Source organism: Glycine soja, chromosome 13 (genome assembly GCF_004193775.1).
Source record: "Glycine soja cultivar W05 chromosome 13, ASM419377v2, whole genome shotgun sequence".
In the NCBI taxonomy this organism is placed as follows: domain Eukaryota; kingdom Viridiplantae; phylum Streptophyta; class Magnoliopsida; order Fabales; family Fabaceae; genus Glycine; species Glycine soja.
This window is the reverse complement of record NC_041014.1, coordinates 27,822,804-27,844,059: the sequence shown is the minus strand read 5'-3', so window position 1 is coordinate 27,844,059 and position 21,256 is coordinate 27,822,804. Positions and strand designations below refer to the sequence as shown.

At 33.1% G+C, this 21,256-nt stretch overlaps 2 protein-coding genes across 2 annotated transcripts; both read left to right on the top strand.

Annotated features, from left to right (window-relative positions):
* The first annotated feature begins 766 nt into the window (after window positions 1-766).
* Window positions 767-5,959, top strand: LOC114381018 (glutathione S-transferase DHAR3, chloroplastic-like). Its single transcript, XM_028340192.1, has 6 exons — window positions 767-1,030; window positions 1,868-1,958; window positions 2,100-2,243; window positions 2,487-2,604; window positions 4,593-4,733; window positions 5,613-5,959. Exons 1-6 carry the CDS (start codon window positions 832-834, stop codon window positions 5,697-5,699), a joined length of 780 nt encoding a protein of 259 aa, XP_028195993.1. The 5' UTR covers window positions 767-831; the 3' UTR covers window positions 5,700-5,959.
* Window positions 5,960-9,168: 3,209 nt separating this feature from the next.
* LOC114381369 (HMG-Y-related protein A-like) lies at window positions 9,169-10,505 on the top strand. Its single transcript, XM_028340609.1, has 2 exons — window positions 9,169-9,333; window positions 9,685-10,505. The coding sequence occupies exons 1-2, from the start codon at window positions 9,277-9,279 to the stop codon at window positions 10,183-10,185; spliced, it is 558 nt and encodes a 185-aa protein (XP_028196410.1). The 5' UTR covers window positions 9,169-9,276; the 3' UTR covers window positions 10,186-10,505.
* Window positions 10,506-21,256: the final 10,751 nt, after the last annotated feature.

The window sequence follows — 21,256 nt, the reverse complement described above, 5'->3', positions numbered from 1 at the left end:
CAAACAGACTCCAGATATCAAAATTTACGAGTGTTGCTAGGTGCAACCAGCATTATTGTTGGTATACCCAACATTCCTTGAAAGTGGCAAAACTGCCCCTGCTAATTTCTCCTGTTATGGATTAAGTTGATCCGTATGTCTTAAAAATAAAATTACGGATCAATTTGATCCGTAAAAGACTTACGGATCAAGTTGATCTGTAAGTCTTGAAAATTAACTTATGAATCAACTTGATCCATAAAAGGTATTTCTATCTTTTTGTGGTTAGTACTGGGTGCACCAACAATAATGCTGGGTGCACCTAGCAACACTCAATTTATATACTATGCCTGTTGTGAGTTTGGCGGGTGATCGGACCCAAGCCCGTTTGTGCATCATTAATTGCTTATAGATGTTGAGAGAAGGAAAAAATAGTTTTTTTTATTAGGATACATTATTATGTTAAAATGGAGATTAATTAGATTTGTTTATAGTAATTTTGAATTTATATTTTGTAAATAAAAATGTGTAATCATTTACTTTATGAATTAAATAATGCAAACCAATTTTTTAAAATAACGAGAATTAGTTTTTGTTTGTATATATTAAAAACCAGAAGAAGTAAAATATTAAATTTCCATCCACTAAATTTTTTATATCACTAATTGATTAAAAAGTACCTTAAACATACTTTTAAATATTTATTTATTATAAAAATTAACAATTTTATCAAACAAAGTAGTAATTTTTTGAGGTAAATACATGATGTTGTTGTGGAAACGTTGTATAGTGCCACGTAAACATCGCGGGAACCAAAAGCACAACAACGCAACATCATCATCAGCTTCAGCAATGTCCACTGTGAGAGTTCAAGTTTCGGCGTGTGTGTTTTCTGCCACCGTCAACAACCTTTGCCTCCGCCAAAACGCCGTCGTTTCCTTCAGAAAGAAGAAGCTTCTCAGATTGGTCTCAATGTCTTCCGTTCCTCCTTCCCAACCCTTCGAAATCGCCGTTAAAGCTTCCGTCACCACACCCAACAGGCTCGGCGACTGTAACATCTTATATTCTCTCACCTTTTTACGCTTCTTTTTTTGTTTGTTCGATTGATGTTAAAAATTACTATCACATAAACAGATAAATGATGTGCATGAATGTATTAGAGAAATGTTGGCATGTATGAAGATGGAGGAACACAAATTAGGATGTATCTAGACTTCAACTATGTCCACGTGCATTCTCAATTTTCACTCCTTCTGTCACTTTCTTTATCAGAAACTATAATGGATGTTTGGACTGTGAAAATGTTTTCTGTTGTCATGTTTTTACATAAAATAACATAAATAAAATTTCTCAATAAGCACTTATAGGAGAAGAAAATAACAAGGTAAAATGAATTAAGTTTTCTTATAAGTTATAATTAGCTTATGCACAAGTTAAAATCAGCTTTTTTTTAGAATCTAAAGGAGATAGTTTCTATAAATTAGCTTGTGCTTAAGTTAATTTTAACTTGTGAGAGAAGCTTAGTTTATTTTACTTTCTTATTTTCTTCTATTATAATTTATAAGTACTTATTGAGAAATTTACCCAAACAACCTTTCTCGATCTCAACTGATGTGTGTGTGTAATTGTAGTACAAGAGATTCGGCGATTTCCCTTGTTTTGAGAGTAGGGATTGACTTTTTCCATATTTTGTTGTTTCAATTCCATGATGTAGGTATTAGGTAATGCCAACAGAGTCTTTATCCTGGCATTATAGAGAGCTAATTATGCATGTACTTTGTATTTAAGAAAACAAAATATGATTTTGGTTGATTTATTTGAGCTTTAAACTCAGGGTAGTACTAGTACCTATGATTAGTTAGTTTGACTCTTTGAATTGTCTTTTCAGGCCCTTTTTGCCAAAGGGTGTTGCTGACACTGGAGGAAAAACATCTACCTTATGACCCCAAGTTGGTGGATTTGACCAACAAGCCAGAATGGTGACCTTCTGCTCCATTTATTTGAGCTAATTTTATTTATTTTATTTTATTTTCCTTTTAGAGCTGCTATCTTCATAAAACTGAGTCATCTACAGACCACATGATCCTCTTACTACTTTATATTTTGTTTTGTTGGTTTAGGTTCCTTAAAGTCAATCCTGATGGTAAAGTTCCTGTCATAAAGTTTGATGAGAAGTGGGTTCCTGATTCAGATATTATTACTCAAACATTGGAAGAGAAGTATCCCAGCCCCCCATTGTTGACCCCACCTGAAAAGGCCACGGCGTATGCATTTGGCTTATAGATCTAGTTGTTCTTAGTTGTACATTGCTTTGAATTTTTAGAAAAATGCATGATGAACTCATACATGCTTAAACACAGTTTTTTTTTTCATACTGCTTTATTTATTTCCAATTTTTGGTTTCCTTCTACTACGTGTCAGTTTTTTATTCTTTGATGCATACATGGCTATATTAAATTTAAACGCACACAATTGCCTAATGTGTATGCATGTGTTTTTTTCTTTAGGGGGTCAAAGATCTTTTCAACATTTATTGGTTTTCTCAAGAGCAAGGATCCCAATGATGGAACAGAACAAGCATTACTTAGTGAACTGAGCTCTTTCAGTGATTACATCAAGGAAAATGTATGACATTTTTCTGCTTTTCTCTCTCTGCTATTTGTTTGCAATCTTGATTAGGTTTTTGATTTAGTTATGGAATTTCAGCCACAGAAGAAATGCAATGGATTTTTTTTACACAAATCATTATCCTTATTGCACGGTTTCCCATTTTGAACTGAAATTTGGACTTCAACCCTGGTAAGATTTAAGCTAAATGGTAAAGTGTGAAAATTGAATTACCTGAAGTTGGTATTACAAAAAAAAACTTGCAAAGGAAGGATTATAACATTAGAAGTGAAAGTGACTTGTTGAAGCTGTCATTTAAATCCTTTACACAAACTGAGTATGCATAGTTCTATCTGCCTCTGCAACTGATAAAGCTGGGATTGGCTCCAATTTGAACCAGAATTTTTGTGCTAGCAATATCAATCAAAGTGTGCAGCAATTTTTTGTCATACATGCCAGTAATCTTCATTGTCTGATGAGTGATAATTAGAAACTTCAGATAACATGTTCATGGAGAGCAGTGGGCGTGTTGATTGTGCAGTATTGTGATCAGCTGTGCACACATCTATATCTCCATTATCATTAGTCATCTCAGAATTTTCTTCCTCATCCAATTTCATCACATATAGGTGGCCTCACTAATGCTTCAACTTGCTACGGCCTAGGGGTGAATCATTCATCACAGAACATACTCAAGCTCTTTTTGCTCTTCTATCAGGCATCTCAGCATCAGTAAAGAACCTGAGTGGTTTGGTTATGATAGCTGGTGGTTGTTTTTGTGCATTTTGGCTAGGTAGGGGTATTGTATGTAGGTGAAAAGGCTTTATTTAAGGGGTTAGGTGCTGTTTGCAAAAGGTTTGGGGTTGATTTGGTGAAGTTTGAAGTGCTGGTGGGTTTTGGGTTAGAGACATGTGATCTGGAGGCTTCATTTAATCTAGCAAGATTAGCTGCATGGGTAAGAGAAGTGGGATTTAACATTCTTGCTTGAATCTGTGTGATGCTCAAGGCCTGCTAAAAAATGCTGTGGGTATGTTCAGGGGACAATGTCACTTGTGTCAAGGCCATGTCCCCAAGGCATTAATAAACTCCTATACTCTTTAGTTTGCTACACTTGTATCAGCTCCCAGAGTTGATCCTCAAAATTTTCCCAGAAGCGTAAAGAAATATCTGTTATATATTAATCGGGATACAATGGGAACCTTGATTTCTTATAATCCAGGTGCCATTATAACTCACTACCATTCAAATGTATTGAAGCCAAATGGACCTTTGATTCAGGAGATGTATTATCAAGAGCTTAACATTGCTCACATCTGTGTTGCCACTCCTTTAACTTTGTCCCATTGAACCTTGGGAACTCAATTTTGGAGATGCAAGTAGCATATAAATTATGAGATTGATGAGAAGCATGGTACCTAGTGGTTACACTTAGGTTTCTTAGGCATTGCAGGTGTCTCATTGGGGTTTCTTTGAAATCTTGTTGCCAGTTATATGGGTCTCTTTGAAAATAAATTTAGTCAATTGTTTCTGTGATATCTAATTACATCAGCTAAATAAGACTGGCAAAAACTTAGGGACCAAGTGGCCCAAAACTCTTGATCCAGTATACATTGTGCTTCCCTAAACTAGGTACAATTGCCTGATTCCAACCTAGTAGATGGAGATATAAGCTAATATATCTCCCATTCTTAGTGGAAAACTCTATTAACCATTTCCATGACTTGGATGACCACATGGAAACTTGCTCTTTGAATAATTTAAGTGGCCCGATAACTCCCATAATATCATAATGTTTATCTATCAGTGAGTATGGAGAACTTGGTCCAAGATGGTTATATGTTTTCAACTTGTAGGATTTTGTTTTCTTGTTTTTATCCTAGATTCTATCTCGTTTTTTTTAAAGCTTTGAGGAAGCCTTTTTTATATTATCTAAAGTCTGCACTGTTTAACAAATTGCAGGAACCTTCTACTTTATTTAATTGACTGATTTTTTTTCCTCTTTATAGGGTCCTTTCATCAACGGTAGTGAGATATCTGCAGCTGACCTATCACTTGGACCAAAGCTATACCATTTAGAGATTGCTTTGGGGCATTATAAGAAATGGACAGTGCCTGATTCACTTACCTCTTTGAAGTCTTATATGAAGGTATGTTCAAGATGAGCCTAACCATTCAACATCATATCATTTTTCCTGTACTTTAAGGAACTTTTCAAATCTAGAATTGTGTGCAGGAGGCTACTTTAGTAGATTCATATGTATGCTGACGATGTTTCTCAAACATTAATAATAGTTAAGAAAATTTGTGGAAATCGTATTTCAAAAGATATTCTGCATTGTCCGTGTCAGTGTTATCAATGGCGGATGGCGGAAGGTCGAAATTCCACCATATAAACATGCCATTGCGCCTTATGGAACCACCATGGCAGGTCTCCCTTCACAAATTGCCTATAGTGATTGGCAAAAAAATCACCACGCCATTCCGTCATGGCGGCACCTTAATTTGGAATTTCTTCAGAACACAAAACTCAAATATTTCACTAAAGATGCAGAAGATGTTTTTGCTTCTGCATACCTTGAATGTTTTACAGGTAAGAGTGCTATAAAGGTTAAAAAATTGACCCGGTATTATAATCCAACTTAGAGTGTCATATTAATGAAATATTTTGGCAAAATTTTACTGATGTATATTAACATCCTGGGGTTAATTTCTGAACGAAGTTCTCTAATTGATTGTTTGTCAGGTAGTTGTTGACCCATGATCCATAAGAATTCTTTGTTTGAGTTTGCTGTTTGCTATGCCTATACCTAGTAATGCTTTGAAAATTCTTTCGTTGTGTAAATGACCATTTTGGAGGGAAGTAATTGTCGGACTTTTTATACATTCAAGACTAAATCAGATTTTTTGTTGTTTTAGAGACTAAATTGTTACTAGTTTACATTTTCAGAGACCAAAATGGTTATTTATCTTATCCTTCTTTTGTTTAAGTTGCTGTTTGCTATAGCTAATAATGTAGAACCGTACAGGTCATTTTCTCGAGGGAATCGTTCGTTAAAACAAGTGCACAACCACAGGATGTCATTGAAGGTTGGCGTCCTAAAGTGGAAGGCTAATATTCACTGATCATTTCCATGAGACTATACCCCAACAAGTAGCAATCCATCAAGAGTTCTAGACCTATATAGTTTTGTACTATTATATAACCTTATTTATTTACTATGCACTATGGAACAATTATTTATTAAAAATAGTTGTTGGCTTCAGATTGCAACATGTTTGATAAGGAGGCCAGAAGACTTGCATTTCATGTAGATGAAAATAGTTGCATTCCCTACAATAAATAAGAATTGCATTCCTTATTTTGCTTAAGCAAGTGATGGGCTAATGATTATTGTGGTGTTGTTGACTCTGGTCTTAATTAAAAGATATATATCTCAAAAGCAACAATATATGTTATTACGAGAAATAAAAGTAGCATATTCTTTTGAATACTCCCTTGTTGACATTTTTTAGAAAATATAAAATTTTCTGGGTCTTACATTTTTTATTTGGTGAGTTTCTTAATTTTAATCAATACTTATTATGATTTTTTTTATTTCATTTCAAATTATAAAAATAATTTGTAATTATACATGTGTATTACCTTTATAAATATTAGTGTGTTTATGTGCGATGCACGGGAGAATTTTTTTTAAGGGAAGGGTAAAATAATTATTTTATTATGTATATATAATTATCTATTTCTTTTAAAAGCTGCATAGTTAAAACAATATTTTTTTTTTGAAAACCGTGGATAGTTAAGACGATATTTTCAAAAATGTTAAATTCGATTTTTTTATATTAAATTTTTTTTTTAAAATCTCCTATTTGATTTTGGCCAAAAAGACTTATGCTTAGTAATACGGTTTACAAAAATGAATTGATTTTTTTTATATTAAATTTCTTTTTAAGAAAACTCCTATTTACAATCTACTTTAAAAAATAATTAAGATGTTATATGTAAGTTGATATACTGTTTTACCTAAAAGTGTAAGTTTTAAATTATAAAAAATAAATAAGTACTTTTGTGCACCATTTGAACTCTATAATAGGCAAGGATTTTATATGTTAATAATAATATTTTTGTCATCTTAAAACTAATTTGCATTTGAAGTTAATAATAATTATATTGTTTAAAAGTAAAATTATTATTTTGATTATTATTGAAGCATGAAATATATAAAAAAAAAAAACCTTTCATATCTTTAATAATGTCAATATAAAAGTATTTTGAATAATTTAAAGTATAAAATCAATTACTTATACATCAACTGAGTTTATTAATATTGAATGCACCAATTCCTATAAAGGGAGTCTAGTACTCATATGTTAGTCAAGATAAGATGTGTCAGGGTTGTAATTTTTTTTTAATTACCGGTTTAATTTTATTTATAATTTTTAAACTTATTTCTTTTGATACATGATAGTTAAGTGAATTTTTTAATCACGTAAGTTTAATAAGTGAATTTTTTAACCCGTTAAATTTATGTTTTAATTTTTAAATGATTTTTGTCGTCAAATTTTTTAATTTTGTATTAACTTTAAAAACTAAAATGGATAAATTTAAAAATTATAAAAATTAAATAGATAATAACATTTTTTTAAATATGCATTTTTAAAATTGCTTCCTTCCTCTGAGTTTTTTGAAAACTTGTTAAAACCCTCAAAATTTACCTTCTTGAAGTTTAAATTTTTCAACCTTCAAGGTTCGAAGTTTTCAATAAAACAATTATGTGGCATCAAACTTTTTTTTTTTGAAGTAATTTTTTTAGGCTGGAATAAAGTTTGAATGTGAAGTTTCTATTTTCTTTTAATTAAATTAACTTTGTATTTAATGCTTTGTTCGTGTGTGTTAAAAATTTGTGAGAGTTGAAGTAAATGTGTGTTTAAAATAAAAATAAAAAATAAAATAGCCTATCTAGCCAATGCCACTTGCTAGTCCCCTCTAGCCTATCTAGTCAATGCTACTGGCTAGTTCCCTTTAGCCCTATGGTGCAAACCGCTAGTCAAACTGGCTAGACCTAGTGCATGGCCAATTCGTCAATGGGAGTGACAAAACTAATGGAACTCACCAGTAGCAATGACATTTTCTCCACGTGTCAAATCCAGGATAAACTCGTCAATATAATTGATGATTTACATGTAATTTACGTAAAAAAAAACAGTGTCATCGTGCAAATAATTTTAAAAGAGACTTATTTGAATAATAAATTTGTAAAAGTGTTACCTTTAAGATAATTTGCCACACTTTGAAACCACATTAAGCAAATTTTGGGTTTCAATCCAAAAACGCCAAAGTAACCTGCCTGTTACTTTTTCGTGCGTTACCTTTAACGCGTACACAAACAAATAGTGCCCTTTGATATTGTTAATAAATTTAAAAATATATATTTATTATAAATATCATATAAGAACGCAAAAGAAAATATAAATAATATAATTTTACGTATTTTAATGGAAATATTTTTTAATTATTTAACTAATATTCTAAAAATATTAATTATCATTTGTGTTAGAATGATTGACCTAACATTCCTAAGTTTGAACTCGAAATCAATTTGCTTTCCAACGTCCACCAAGTTATTTCGGCCAAAGATATGTGAGTACTAATTTATTCTAAAAGCAAGCTAAAATTTTAAATATGATTCTGTTATTTGTGTCAGAATTTGATTTTAATCCCTCTATAATTTAATTTAAGAATTTAATTTTAAATTTTTTTAATTTTGTTACTCTAGTCTTTAATTTTAAAATTATATTGAAGGTTGATTGATAATTGGTTATGTATTTTTATTACATGTTGACAGATACTTATTGTGATTTTATTGAAAATTGATATTAATTAAGTGTATGAAATTAATGTTCAATATGAGAGAATGGTAATTAATGTTGACAAGTATTCAACTTTGAAATAAAACAAAGATTGGAAACAAAAATCAATGGACTAAATTGTGAATTAAACTATAAGGAGGGAAACAAAATTGAATTCAAAGACAAATAAAAAAATTAAATTTATAATTTTACCTTAAATACTTAGTAAAAGGATAATTAAAAAGAATGGAATTATTGTAAAAAAGAGTACGTGGCTGTTGGGTGTGGAATCTGTTAATGTAGAAACCACAGAAGTAATGTTGGCTTAGGTAGTAGCTACCACCGAACACTGAACAACCATATCCGAAGGAGAGAGACGACACACGCAGTATCCGTACGGTCCTTTTTTACATCAATTTGGACTCTGTTTCTGTTGCCCTCACCCTTACACCAACCTCATTTTCCGGATTCAGCTTCTGGACTCAACCGCGGGCCCCACTCCAATCACCATCATCCATAACATAACCAAACCAGGGACATCTTCGTACTTTCACATCTCCATTTTTTAAAATAAAACTTCCGCCACGTCATCGATCCGAGTGTCCTCCTCCAGTTAAAGACCCAGCCGTCAGATCACCGTCCCTTCCGCGATTCCCATCCGTCGATATATTCTCTCATTGGAAAAGAAAGAAAAAGCTTTTTGTTTTTTTTATTTATTTATTATCTTCCTTCAAACAAGACACTCCCGTGTGTATGAAAAGAAGAAGAAGAAACTTTGTAAGCTCAATTTGTTTCCAAGGTTGCTCTGGGAATCCGAGGTTCTAAACTCTGCAACTAACTTTAATGGCAACTGGGCAAGTCATTAATAAACCTCCTCCTTCACTGCCTCCGTACCCTGAGGTATATTCTAACTCTTTTTAATCTTTTTTTTTTCTAGCTACTATAATTGATCTAACATTACCCTATTTATCCACTGATCTAAATCTAGTCCAATTTAAAAATACATGTTCAGGTTTATTTATTTATTTATTTTTCACTGTTTTGACTATAATTGAACATTTTCATGCGAATTTCATAATCATAAATATAGACAAATAAGTGATGTGTTAATTTTTTTACCATAGATATAGAAGGGAAAAAAAGGTTGATTCTACCATTCTACTTTTATGAAATTATTATTAAGTGATGGGTTAATTTTTTTAAAAGGAAATAATTATGAAGACTGAGTTAAGGTGTGTAATTTATCTATAGATGATTCTGGAGGCAATTGAAGCACTGAATGAAGAGAATGGTTCGAATAAATCATCAATTTCGAAGTACATCGAATCCACCTATGGTGGATTGCCTCAGGCCCACAAGGTTTTGCTCAATGTGCACCTCGCGAAAATGAGGGAAAGTGGAGTGCTAGTGTTTTGGAAGAACAACTACACCAAGCGTGACCCAAATGCGCCGCCACGGCGGGGCCGTGGCAGGCCACCCAAGCCCAAGGAGCCTCTGCCACCGGGCACTGTCTTATCACCGCCCAGGCCCAGGGGCCGTCCTTCGAAGGACCCAAATGACCTGCAGAAGCCTCTTAAGGCTTCGGTGGTGGGTAGTGGTAGGCCTCGAGGCCGGCCCAGAAAAATGGCCTGGCCCACTGGAGGCCTTGGCAAAGTATCACCGGCCTCTAAGGCGAAGCCTGTCACTAGTAGTGGGAGGCCCAGAGGTAGGCCTCCCAAAGTGAAGCCCGTGTTCACTGAAATTAGTGTTTGACTATAAAGGCTTATAGGGCTTGCATGGAATAGGGAAGTGTTGTTTCTACAAAAAGTTGGACTGAGTAACGGTTGTGTGTGTTTACTAGATTCTTCTCTTATGTGTTACACTTAGCTGAAATGCTGAATTGTTGTGTACAATCGTGTGGTGTAGTGTAGTGTAGTTAGTTGCTGAGGCTTTGTTCGTTTGTAAATTGTAACTGTGAAAATAGGACAATGGGTGGAGCTAATGGACGCAATCTCTCAAATTCTTGATGTGAAGAGTCTGTGTGTTATGCACCAAATTGATTGGAGGCAAAATCTTTAATACTGTTGCTTGCATGTTTTATTTGGATCAATTTTGGAGAAATAGTAATTATTTTGATTTTCACTAGATTTTTCAAGAAATTAGTAAAAGCGGAATTATTATTTTTATATAAGTAAGCTGAATTAATCATGCACTTAATTGACTGGTGCTGTGGTATTGTCTTTTTACTCTTTAAGCACTTTACTACTCCAGTGTTTGAAATGTGTAAAAGGCATATCAATTACCAAATCATTCTGTGCATGTGTTGTTTGTGGAATAATGGAGTGGGCATAAGCATGAAAATCATTGGATCCTTTGTTGGCAAGATCAACACTAGGCCAATTTGAGGGATGACCGGATGAGTGGCAGATTAACTTCCTAATCCCTGTTGCATGTCGTTATTACGTTACAACTTACATGAGTTCATGGTGGTTAAACAAAAAATGGAGACTCATGATATTTTGATTTTTTTTTAAGTTCTCTTTTTTTAAATTTTTATTTCATTATTTATCTGGCCTGGTACTTTTGCCCTCTTCCTCTTTTCATCATCCTTTTCACACTCTTTAGTGTTATCTGCCAAATTAGAGAGAATGAATTTTGATTGAAGACTGTTTTATTTTATTTTTCCATTTCTCTCGTTTTTCAGCTGAAGGAGGGAATTATTCTTTAGATAAATAGTATTTTTCTGTCTTTCATTTCACGGTTTTTTCAGGTTTTGCAAATGATTGCTTAATTTTTCTTTTCTTTTTACCTATTTCACGTTCAAATGGTTTCATAGTGGATCATTTGACTGATTATATCCCATGAGTTGTTACTCTCACGTAAGTAATTTAACCATTCACACCTATAAGTTTGATATTTGGTGGACTAAACCTATCCTATAGGAGTTGACTCTCATATATGAACTAATTCACAATATCTCATTAATTTCTAAAGAGTCAATCATAGACTCACATACCATAATAATCGAGCACACTTTGGCTTTTGGGGGTTTATACAAATCTAATAATATAGAGTATGTTTTTGAAACCCTTAGAGTGTGATGACAATACTAGATAACACACCACATCCCTTACATGTCATAGACACAGAATCATGTAATTGTACCTGATATGAAGCTGGCAAGATCTTATGTGCACAAGCGCATGGCTCACATGAGCCATTGCCAGAGCAAAACACATAGAGGATTTCAAAAAGACATCTTATCTTATATAAATAAAGGTAACCTGTATGATTCATCTTAAGTTCATGATTAGGTAAAGATGTGAAAGGTGTTGGCGAAGGTTATTGAGCTTTAAGGATACTTTGTTCTCTCACTTTTTAGCATCTTTCGAAAGCAACACTTAGTTTTATATTTAATTGTAAACAATTAAAATTTTAAGACTAAATATCTATAACTACCTTTACCTTCACATATTTTGTAAATCTAAAATAATAGTATTAAAATCTAAAAGACACAGAGGAAATAGAGTAATTTACTTTTTAAAAAAAACAGAACATTTTAAGTAGTAGTAATGATGATCATTTCTTCCACACTTCAACAATATATAATCGTTAATAAAGTTATATACATTATTAATGGAGGATATTCAAATTCATAAAAGATTAACAATAATCAATTCGAAAGGTATAAATAGGAAACATATTTTTTCAAATTATATATTTAAAATGTGTAACAATTCTAAATAATATTAATTTTGCTAAAAGTTCCTTCTTCGAAACTCTGATTTATATAATGATTATCATTTGAAACTTTCACCAGTTAGTATGCTCTACACTCGCCTCTTATGAGGATCTTGTGTATCAGAATGTCGAATATTGATATCAATTGGTGGATTATCTCTATGGTTTGTAGATATCTTGCATCAAAATTATTCTAGACTCCTTATTACCTTGGGTATGGCTCAATAGCATAATGGATATACTGAGATAATTGATATTTATAAGCTCTCAAAGAGGCAATCCATCCGCTTGGTATCAGAGCCTGGTTTGTCCCGAGGGAGAGTATCAGATGGTAATTATTATATGAGGACGAGGAGTAAGAGAACTTCTTTACAAATGGCAGAAACTTCTGAAAAGCAACCTATTTTGTTAAATTCTACTCTTTCCCTACCCAGAAATATATCCAAAACCCTTTAAGAAAAAATAGAAAATCTTGTGGAATATTCATATATTCCAGAAGACGCCCAGATATCTCAGTCCCTAAATCCCTTGTTAAGTCCTTATAACATATTCAAAAGACATCGTTACTCGTTAAGATCTATCACCAGTTTGATCACCACTAGAAGACCCCATATGAAAGAATATGTCCAGTCTTTAAGAATGGACCAGTGCTCGCTAACTGCTACTTCTGAGGAGCAATATGTCAATATTGAAATCCCCGAACAACTTATCAGAGGATGGCAACAACAGGGATACACCCATCTTCACTATGGAGCCATTAGGCTGGTATTATCCTTACATGGCAGAAGAGGACTTCCCGTGACTGCCAAAGTCTCCCTTCTGGACTCCAGTTACATCCACTATGAAAATGTTGTGATCGGAACTATACTAACTACTCTTCATGCTGGAAGTGTGGTTCTCACCATCTTTCCAAATTACAACGTCAGTTTGAAAGATCTCACTCTCTCACAAAGAATGAAAGTCCAAATCCAGATCACTGGAGCAGAACAAGTATCTGAAGCTCATTCTGCTACCTTGCATCATTAGATTATATATAGATTGCAGAATCATGCTGTCAATCTATATCTACCTACTAGCCATGACAGTGCTCTCTTTATCCTAGTTAATAACCAGGAAGAAACTCCATCCATTGTCCAGATCCCCAGAAACATTTCTAGAAAAGAATTGCAGGAGCTGATCCCTCTTCATTGGGTGACCGGTTACGAGAAACTCAGAGAGAATACTAAGCCTCTTAGTACTTCTCAGGCATTTTCAGAAGATCAGTAGATGGGCTTATGACCACAACCTTCAAGAAACCAGATGAAGACAGTAGTAGCAACTTTTCAGAGGTTTTTCATTCTTTAATGATAAAACCTAGAGTTAAAGAAGACAACAGAATGTCGATATTTGCCATCAAGGCAGATGGAGGTGTGATATATTCAGATAAAGTAAATGGATACTTTATCTGGGATGTTGCTCCAGAAATGTGTGATTCAGACTGTTTCTGTGATGATCATAATGGAGACACAGATGAAGATACGGATGATGATGAGGAGGATAGATGGAAGCCAAATCCAAGGCCTTGCAAACCACCTCCACCACCACAAAGAAGGAGTGACCCTGAAAATGAACCATGGACGGGGATAAAGAAAAGATATCCAAAAGACCCTTTTTGGAAAGAAAAAAGGATGGCGGAAATCCTAGGCTGGAGTCATCCATCTCTAAAGATTCCTGAAGCACCTATACCTTGCATGATGTTTTCCTTCACATCCTATGATCAAGAGTTTCCATCTCTTGATAGAAAAACAGATCCAGTGACAAAGGTTTCAACCAAGCCTTACATAACTCCTACGGAAGTAGGGCCAGAAGGAAAGCTCAAAAGCCCTAGCCAAGCCGAAGAAGTTTTAAACTGGCAAACAAATAATGTCAGAGCCCAAAATCATCTCTTGAAAAAGATAGATGAGAAGATTGACAAGATATGTACCCAAGTGAGCATAAATGATGAAAAGCTACAGTACTTGTCTGATAGGATGAAAAAGCAATACCAATAACTTTCCAAAGAAATTGCTCGCTTTGAAGAAGAATAGAGAAAGACCACTTTTGGGGCAGCGTCTAATGCCAACGAAAGATAAATAAGGAGGCTTAAAGCTCAAGTCCAAGATCTAGATCGATACATAGAATCAAAGATGATAGAAAAACAAAAGTTTGTCTTAGATCCTTATTCCATTTTAACCCCTCCTTCTCCTACTTTCTATTCTCTAGATTATTTCTTTCCCAAAGCTAGCCAGTTCTGGTCTTTGCCCACAGCTTCAGCTTATAAGAAAAAACCAAAACCTCCAAAGAAAGAATCTACAAGATTAAATATCTCTTCCCAAGAGTCAGTCGAATCTCCTACAAGAGTAGGAGAAACTCAAAAGAATGACCCTCATGACTTTCAAGATTCTCAGGATCCATATTCCCAGTTTTCGATTCAACAAAAGCTAGAAGCCTTAGAAGGATCTGATGAAACTAGAACAGAATCTGAAGGATCTTCGTCAGAGACAAAAAAATCTTATTCTGATGAAGAAGAAAAGATTGGATACATGGACATTTCGAACATTTTGATGGCTCGCTCCACAGAAGAACCATTCTATGATTCTCCTGTACAAGAAGAACCAGTGATTTCAAAGAGTTCATCCTCCAAGCCAAATGCAGGACCTTGGTTTACCCTTGATGATACTCCCCCAAGAGAATAGAGAAAAAAACTCATCGAGATGGGAGCATGGCTGGATACAAAATTCATGAAAGATGCTGATCCTTACGAAGTGATTGAAGAATTTTGTTGTCGGATGACGGGAACACTGAAGGAATGGTACCACAATCTAGGAGCTGTGCGTCAAAATCAGTTCCATGAATTAGGATCTACCGCATTTGTTCTAAGAACTCTCCATCAAGAATTTATCGGAGAAGGGAAAATCATTGAAAGAAAGATGAGGCAAGAATTCTTTGAGATGAGGTGTTGTTCTTTAAAAATAAAAGATTTAGACAGACACTTCTAAAGAATGAAGCAGAGATTTTATCTTCTCAATGGTCTCCATGATTCGAGCCTGAAGAATACATATATGACATCATTACCAGAAGAGATACAACCAGAATTGAACAAGATGGTAGCAGCCGCCCAAATGAATTTTTCTACCATGTCTATGGGACAAATCCATCAATTCACTTTGGAGGTGGTTGACAAATTATGCAGACAACACCAGTATTTCTCAGACATCATGAACAGAAAAGCCAAGTATACCAGAGCTTGCAAAAAACCTTACTTACTTGGAAATCAAATGCAGAGAGAAAAAACTTGCCATTGCTCACCGAAGAAAAAGAAAGCCTTACAAACTCACACAAAGGAGAAAAGAAGGCCATTGAAGTTTTTCAGGAGAAGCCAAAGGAGAGGAAAATCCAGGGGACAAAGATGTTTCATATGCAACCAGACAAGACATTTTGCAAAAAATTATCCTAAGAAGTCACAAAAAGCCATCAGACTAATCTCTCTCATCTCCAAATCGGTGAATATGATGATATAGAATCTCTGTACTGTGAACAGAGTGAGCCAGATGATGAGATTGAATTTGCCTTAAACCAGACAGATGATGAATCCACAGCACCTCCCATCCCCATCTTCTCCATACAAGAAGAACAATCTATCAAGCCTGCGATTCCTCAACCATGTGTTGAAATTCAGGTGTTGGCAAAAAAGTTTGAAAAGCCAATTAAGGTTATTGCCTTTATAGATATTGGAGCTCAAAGGACGATGATGGATCCAGATATTCTTCCACAAGAATATTGGAAAAATGAAGTAGCCTATCTTGTAGCAGCTGGTGGAAAAGTTTTTAGAACTGACTTAGTAACACATGCTCTTATAGGCATCAAGTTTTTTCCCTAGTTGTATTATCTGGACCAAGGTAATTGAAAGCAATTTGTCTGATAGAGATCTCCTCGTAAGAATGAATGTGTATACTGCCGTGAAATAAACTCCAAATACATAAGTGAATTCATACTAAAATGATTTTGTTACTAGAAATTAAATAAGCAAGATTAATGTTGCTTATTATTTAAAATATAATTTTGGTTTTTCTATTTTTTAAAATTTATAATTTGATCCTTTTATTTTAAAATAAATGTATTTAATTCTCATATTTTCTTAATCTGTAATTTTAATCTTTTAATTTTAAAATAGAGACATTTAATCCTTTAATTTTATAAAATATGTAACTTTTATCCTTCCATCAAATTTAAAATGCATACAAAAAATGTTTCGTGTGACTTTTGGAGCTTATTGCACACTTCATTGTAATTGAAAACCTAAAACCAACTATGGCTAATGTTTCTACAAATCTTATATTCCTATCCAAAGACACTGAAAAGTATGTTGCTACGAAGTGATTTGTGATGATGAATAATGGCGACATTTAAAAATTAACAAGGGGGATTGATGCGTTTTCTGTAAAATACAGTATTATGTTTGCTGGTCACATAATGCATATACACAATATTCCGTCTTTTTCTTTTTGAAACTGTGGGTAGAGTAGCAATTACGTTAGCAACAGGCAAAAAAAATGGTAGAAGTAAATAAGCTTTTTTTCAGTGCTAATAACCCTTTTTTTGTTGTTGAAAGAGTAACCCATTAATTTTTTAACTTTTAAACTTCAGTTCATTGGCTTTGATTTGGTCGCAAGTTGGATTTTTTGGTACATGGTTGTAAGTTGGTGGGATTGTATTATTATTATTAGTATTATGGTTGTTGTGGTTGTTATTGTTAAAAAAATAACAAATTGAAAGTTAAATAATATGTCTATTCTGAGATATTAAATGTATTTTTTTTATTCCATACTTATCATAAAAAATAGTAGGAGAATCTGTAAAAAGATGGAGTAAAAAAAAATAACATTTGCAATTTGGGTTGAATTAATCTAACAAAATTAAAAATAAAAAAATATAAAAAATGTTGACTCATTATTAAGTTGACATATCAAATAAATGAATCATCCAAACATTTTTTTAGGAGAAATCATCCAAACATAAACATAATGTTCTATAAAAGTTATCATCATCAGGAGTTGAATAAATATAGTGCAAAACAACATAAAATCTTTAATTGTTCGCAAAATATTATGTCCAACAAAACAATATTTAATCAAACAATGCATAAAACATTTAATAGAGAACAAAAAATCAACTAATGGATCTGTTGAGCCTAACCAACTATTTTGACTAATTAGGTGAACAAATTGTGTCAGATTAAAATATTTAACACAAATCAGTTTGACGGGTTAAATAGATTAATTTGTTGGGTTCAACTCAATTTGACATTGGTGAACTCAATCGTCTGTTGTGTCAAGTTTGAAAAACTTCTGAGAAATTTGCTTGACTTTTTTTAATATAACTTATATATTTTTAAATAAATCATATATTATGCAATTAATTACATTTTAATTCAAATAATTTATAAAATTAAATAATTATTTTTTTCCTAAAAATGGATAAAATTTAGATATACTTCATGAAATATTTTTAGTGTTGTTATTTTTGTTGTGTACAATGACAGTAATAAGGTTTGAATTTTAAATCATCCGAACTATTTAAATCAACCACTGCTAGATTGACTCTAAATCCACTTTATCGGGTTTTTAGTAATATTTTCTAATCAAAACTAGACTTTCACCTTTGTAATTTCCTTGATAAAACTTTGTGTAGATTACTATGAGTTACTAAGAAAAAACTCCAGTTCAAAATAAAGAATAACAACAAAAGAATTTAAGCAATTATATTTGTACGACTAATATTATCATAAGTCATCTCTTAACGGATTGTCTTTGCTTTTTAGAGTTGTAGGTGGACTATGTAACATGACAGACTAAAAGCAATAACATAAAATAAATACTGGTTAACAAATATAACTGCAAGTTTTTTATGACATTAAATTCAATTTATTGCATTTTTCTCGTTACGAAGTATAGGACCTTAAAACAAGGCCTTTATGCCGCAAAAAATGACTAACAAAATCAGTAATACTCAAGTCTTTTGCACTTAGGATGCCTACCTACATTATTTTTTAGAGGAAAACATCTAACTTTGCTCTTTACGAATATCTGTTAACAAATATTCAAAATAGAGCATACAACTAAAATATCATTATGTTTTTAGGGTGCTTTGATAAATGACAATTTTTTTTTTTTTGTGTAAATCTCTTGTAATGTCATCTCCATTTGGGAACTAAAAGCGATTCTTCCTATTAAGCAATGCTTCTTAATAAGACTCAACCGTTAGAGGTAGATCTTGTGAAGCATTAGGTGCTTATCTGAACATTTATAAAAAAAATATTAAAAAATGTTTTTGTATAAATCTCTTGTAAGATAATCTTCATTTGTGAGACCGACAACAATGCTTCCCCGTGCATCTTCACAAGACCCAACCATTGAAGGTGGATCTTGTGAAGCATTGAGTGCTTTTTGAGCATTTTATATAAAAAAAAGAGGATATTTTTGTAAGTATATAATTATGACAAAAAATAATTAATGTTGATGAAATGTAGGGATTATGTATGCTTAATTGTAAAAGTTATTTAATAAATTTGTAAAGTTGTGTTGAAAAGAATAATTGTTTAACACATAAAATAAATAAATAAATGGTGTGTAATGATGAAACTTATTTAAAATATATAAATAATAAAATGATGAATTGAAAATGATATAACAAAGAAAAGGAAAAAATAAATAAAAATGAAATGTGAAATAATTAATGAACAACATAGAAAGAAATAAAAAAAACAATATACTATAAAAAAATCTAATATAAAATCAGTGAAAGTGATTTTGCTAAATATGTCAGGCATCATGGGTATAACACTTTTTGAGCACCCTTAAAACTTTGAATAATTATTTAAAAAAAATCTAAAAACATGTTTTCGTGTCATGGTAGTATTCTATACTTTAATGCCCAAATTTTATAAAGAAAAAAAAGCGTAAGTAATAATTAAGGTGGTTTCCTCATGAAAAAAAAAAAAGCAAGAAAAACTAATAAAGAAGGGCACTTTATAAAAATTCCTGAACACTCACCTACTACTTCATCAATCTGAGTGATCCCACATAATGAATTCTCAATCGTATGATCATCAACCATTTCGTGAATCTAAGTCATCCACGGCCTTGAAAAATGAACAAGGGGAGAAAAGATGAATGGTTTCCATATTTTTTTATTTGTTATGCAAAATTTTAATTCATTTGTCTGCCTTTAAATCTAACCTGAAGGGTAACTGCAAGTGTCATTCACATCAAGGTTCTTCCTTTTCTTGGAAATTTTAAACCTTCATAGTGGGGTGTAGCACACATCCAAGCTGCTTCATCATCTGCAACAATGACAATCAAAGAAATTAGTCAACTTTCATCACTTCTCCCATACCGAGGTGAGCTCAATTACCACTTTTTTGCCCGTTCTCCAAAATTGTATAGTTAGTTAATTGTTATGCATTTATAATTGATTTAACCTTTTTCACTCACACGCCTCTTTAAAACAAGAATTCTCTTTTAATTGTGTGCCTACCTTTTTAATTAAGTTTTAATCCTCTTAGAAGAAAAAAGTCTTTTTTTTTTTTTTGTTTTCTTATATGATAATTTAGCAGCTGTTGTAGATTGTTGTGGTTGTATTCTTTAGATGTTGGATATGCTTAGCTAATTGTAATTATGTAGCATCTTTAAATGAGAAAAAAAAAGAATAACTTGGCTTCTTTGAATTTCAAGCAAAACCACAAGTTTTTTTTCTTTTGACTATTGTGTTGTCTTTTTTTTCTTCTTCTTTGGTTCGTCTAAAGTGGTTCATTTCTCACAAACTCGTTAAGCCGAGCTATAATTTTGACATGTTACAAGTTACGTTATTGAAAAAAAATCATATATTAAAGATACTTGTGTTCCTTATATGTTCTGTTGCAGATGATAATGGAAGCAAGTGAAGCTCTAGGTGAGAATGGTGAAAATAAATCAACGATATCAAAGCACATAAAGATCATTTGTGATGAGTTGCACCAACACACTCAACCTTTTTGAGTATCCACCTTAACAAGATGAAAGAAAGAGGTCAGATATTGTTTTGGAAAAACAACTATATGAAGCCTTACCAAATGCCACACCAAAAAAAGGATGTGGAAGGCCATCTAAGCTTAAAGTTCCTTTCCCCCCAAGTACTGCTATGTCCTCACCAAAGCCAAGGGGTCGCCCTCCAAAGGACCCTAATGCTCCACAAAATTCAACAAGTGTCAAAGTGTCAAGTGGGAGTAGTGGGACCATGTTTCGGAAGAACAACAATATGAAGTCTAACCTAAGAGTTCCACCAAAGAGAGGATGTGGAAGGCCACCTAAGCCTAAAGTTCCCCTTCCTCCAAGTACTATTTTGTTCTCACCAAGGCCGAGGGATCACCCTCCAAAGGACCCTAATACTCCACAAAAGTCAATAAGTGTTAAAGTGTTAAGTGGGAGTAGTGAGATCATGTTTAAGAAGAACAACTATTTAAAGTCTAACACAAATGCTTCACTAAAGAAAGTGCACCCAAGCCTAAAGTTTCATTTCCCTCAAGTACTGGTTTGTCCCCACCAAGGCCTAGGGGTTGCCCTCCAAAGGACCCTAATGTTCCACAAATGTCAACAAATGCCAAAGTGTCAAGACCAAGGGGGAGACCTAGGAAGGTTGTTAGGATTGGGGTGACATCAATGCCTTTCTCCATTAGAAGACCATGAGGGAGACCTAAGAAGGTTGTTAGGATTGGGGTGGCATCAATGCCTTTCTCCATTAGAAGGCCATGGGGTAGGCCTCCTAAAGCAAGACCTAAGTTAGAAGTGGTAGATGAAAACTAGATAATACTCATTTGGTGACCAAAATGTGGTGATTTGGAACTCATCGTTATTTATATAAGTGATTTTGGTTTTAGTAATTTTTTATTTCCTGTGTCATGTATTTGCTTTCTAAAATCTTGTAGTGGACTAAATTATAAGGAACCTTTGTTGGTTTCTAATGATCAAAGAAGACAACAGCAGGAATTGACGTTGAATTATTTTTTTCTTGTGATGTTTTAACTTGCAAATTCATATTATGAAAAAAA

Coding starts and splice junctions, on each gene's coding strand:
- LOC114381018 (XM_028340192.1), top strand. CDS start 832: ATGTCCACTGTGAGAGTTCAAGTTTCGGCGTGTGTGTTTTCTGCCACC. Junction 2,605..4,592: donor GTGATTACATCAAGGAAAAT/GTATGACATTTT, acceptor TCCTCTTTATAG/GGTCCTTTCATCAACGGTAG. Junction 4,734..5,612: donor CTTTGAAGTCTTATATGAAG/GTATGTTCAAGA, acceptor AGAACCGTACAG/GTCATTTTCTCGAGGGAATC.
- LOC114381369 (XM_028340609.1), top strand. CDS start 9,277: ATGGCAACTGGGCAAGTCATTAATAAACCTCCTCCTTCACTGCCTCCG. Junction 9,334..9,684: donor CACTGCCTCCGTACCCTGAG/GTATATTCTAAC, acceptor ATTTATCTATAG/ATGATTCTGGAGGCAATTGA.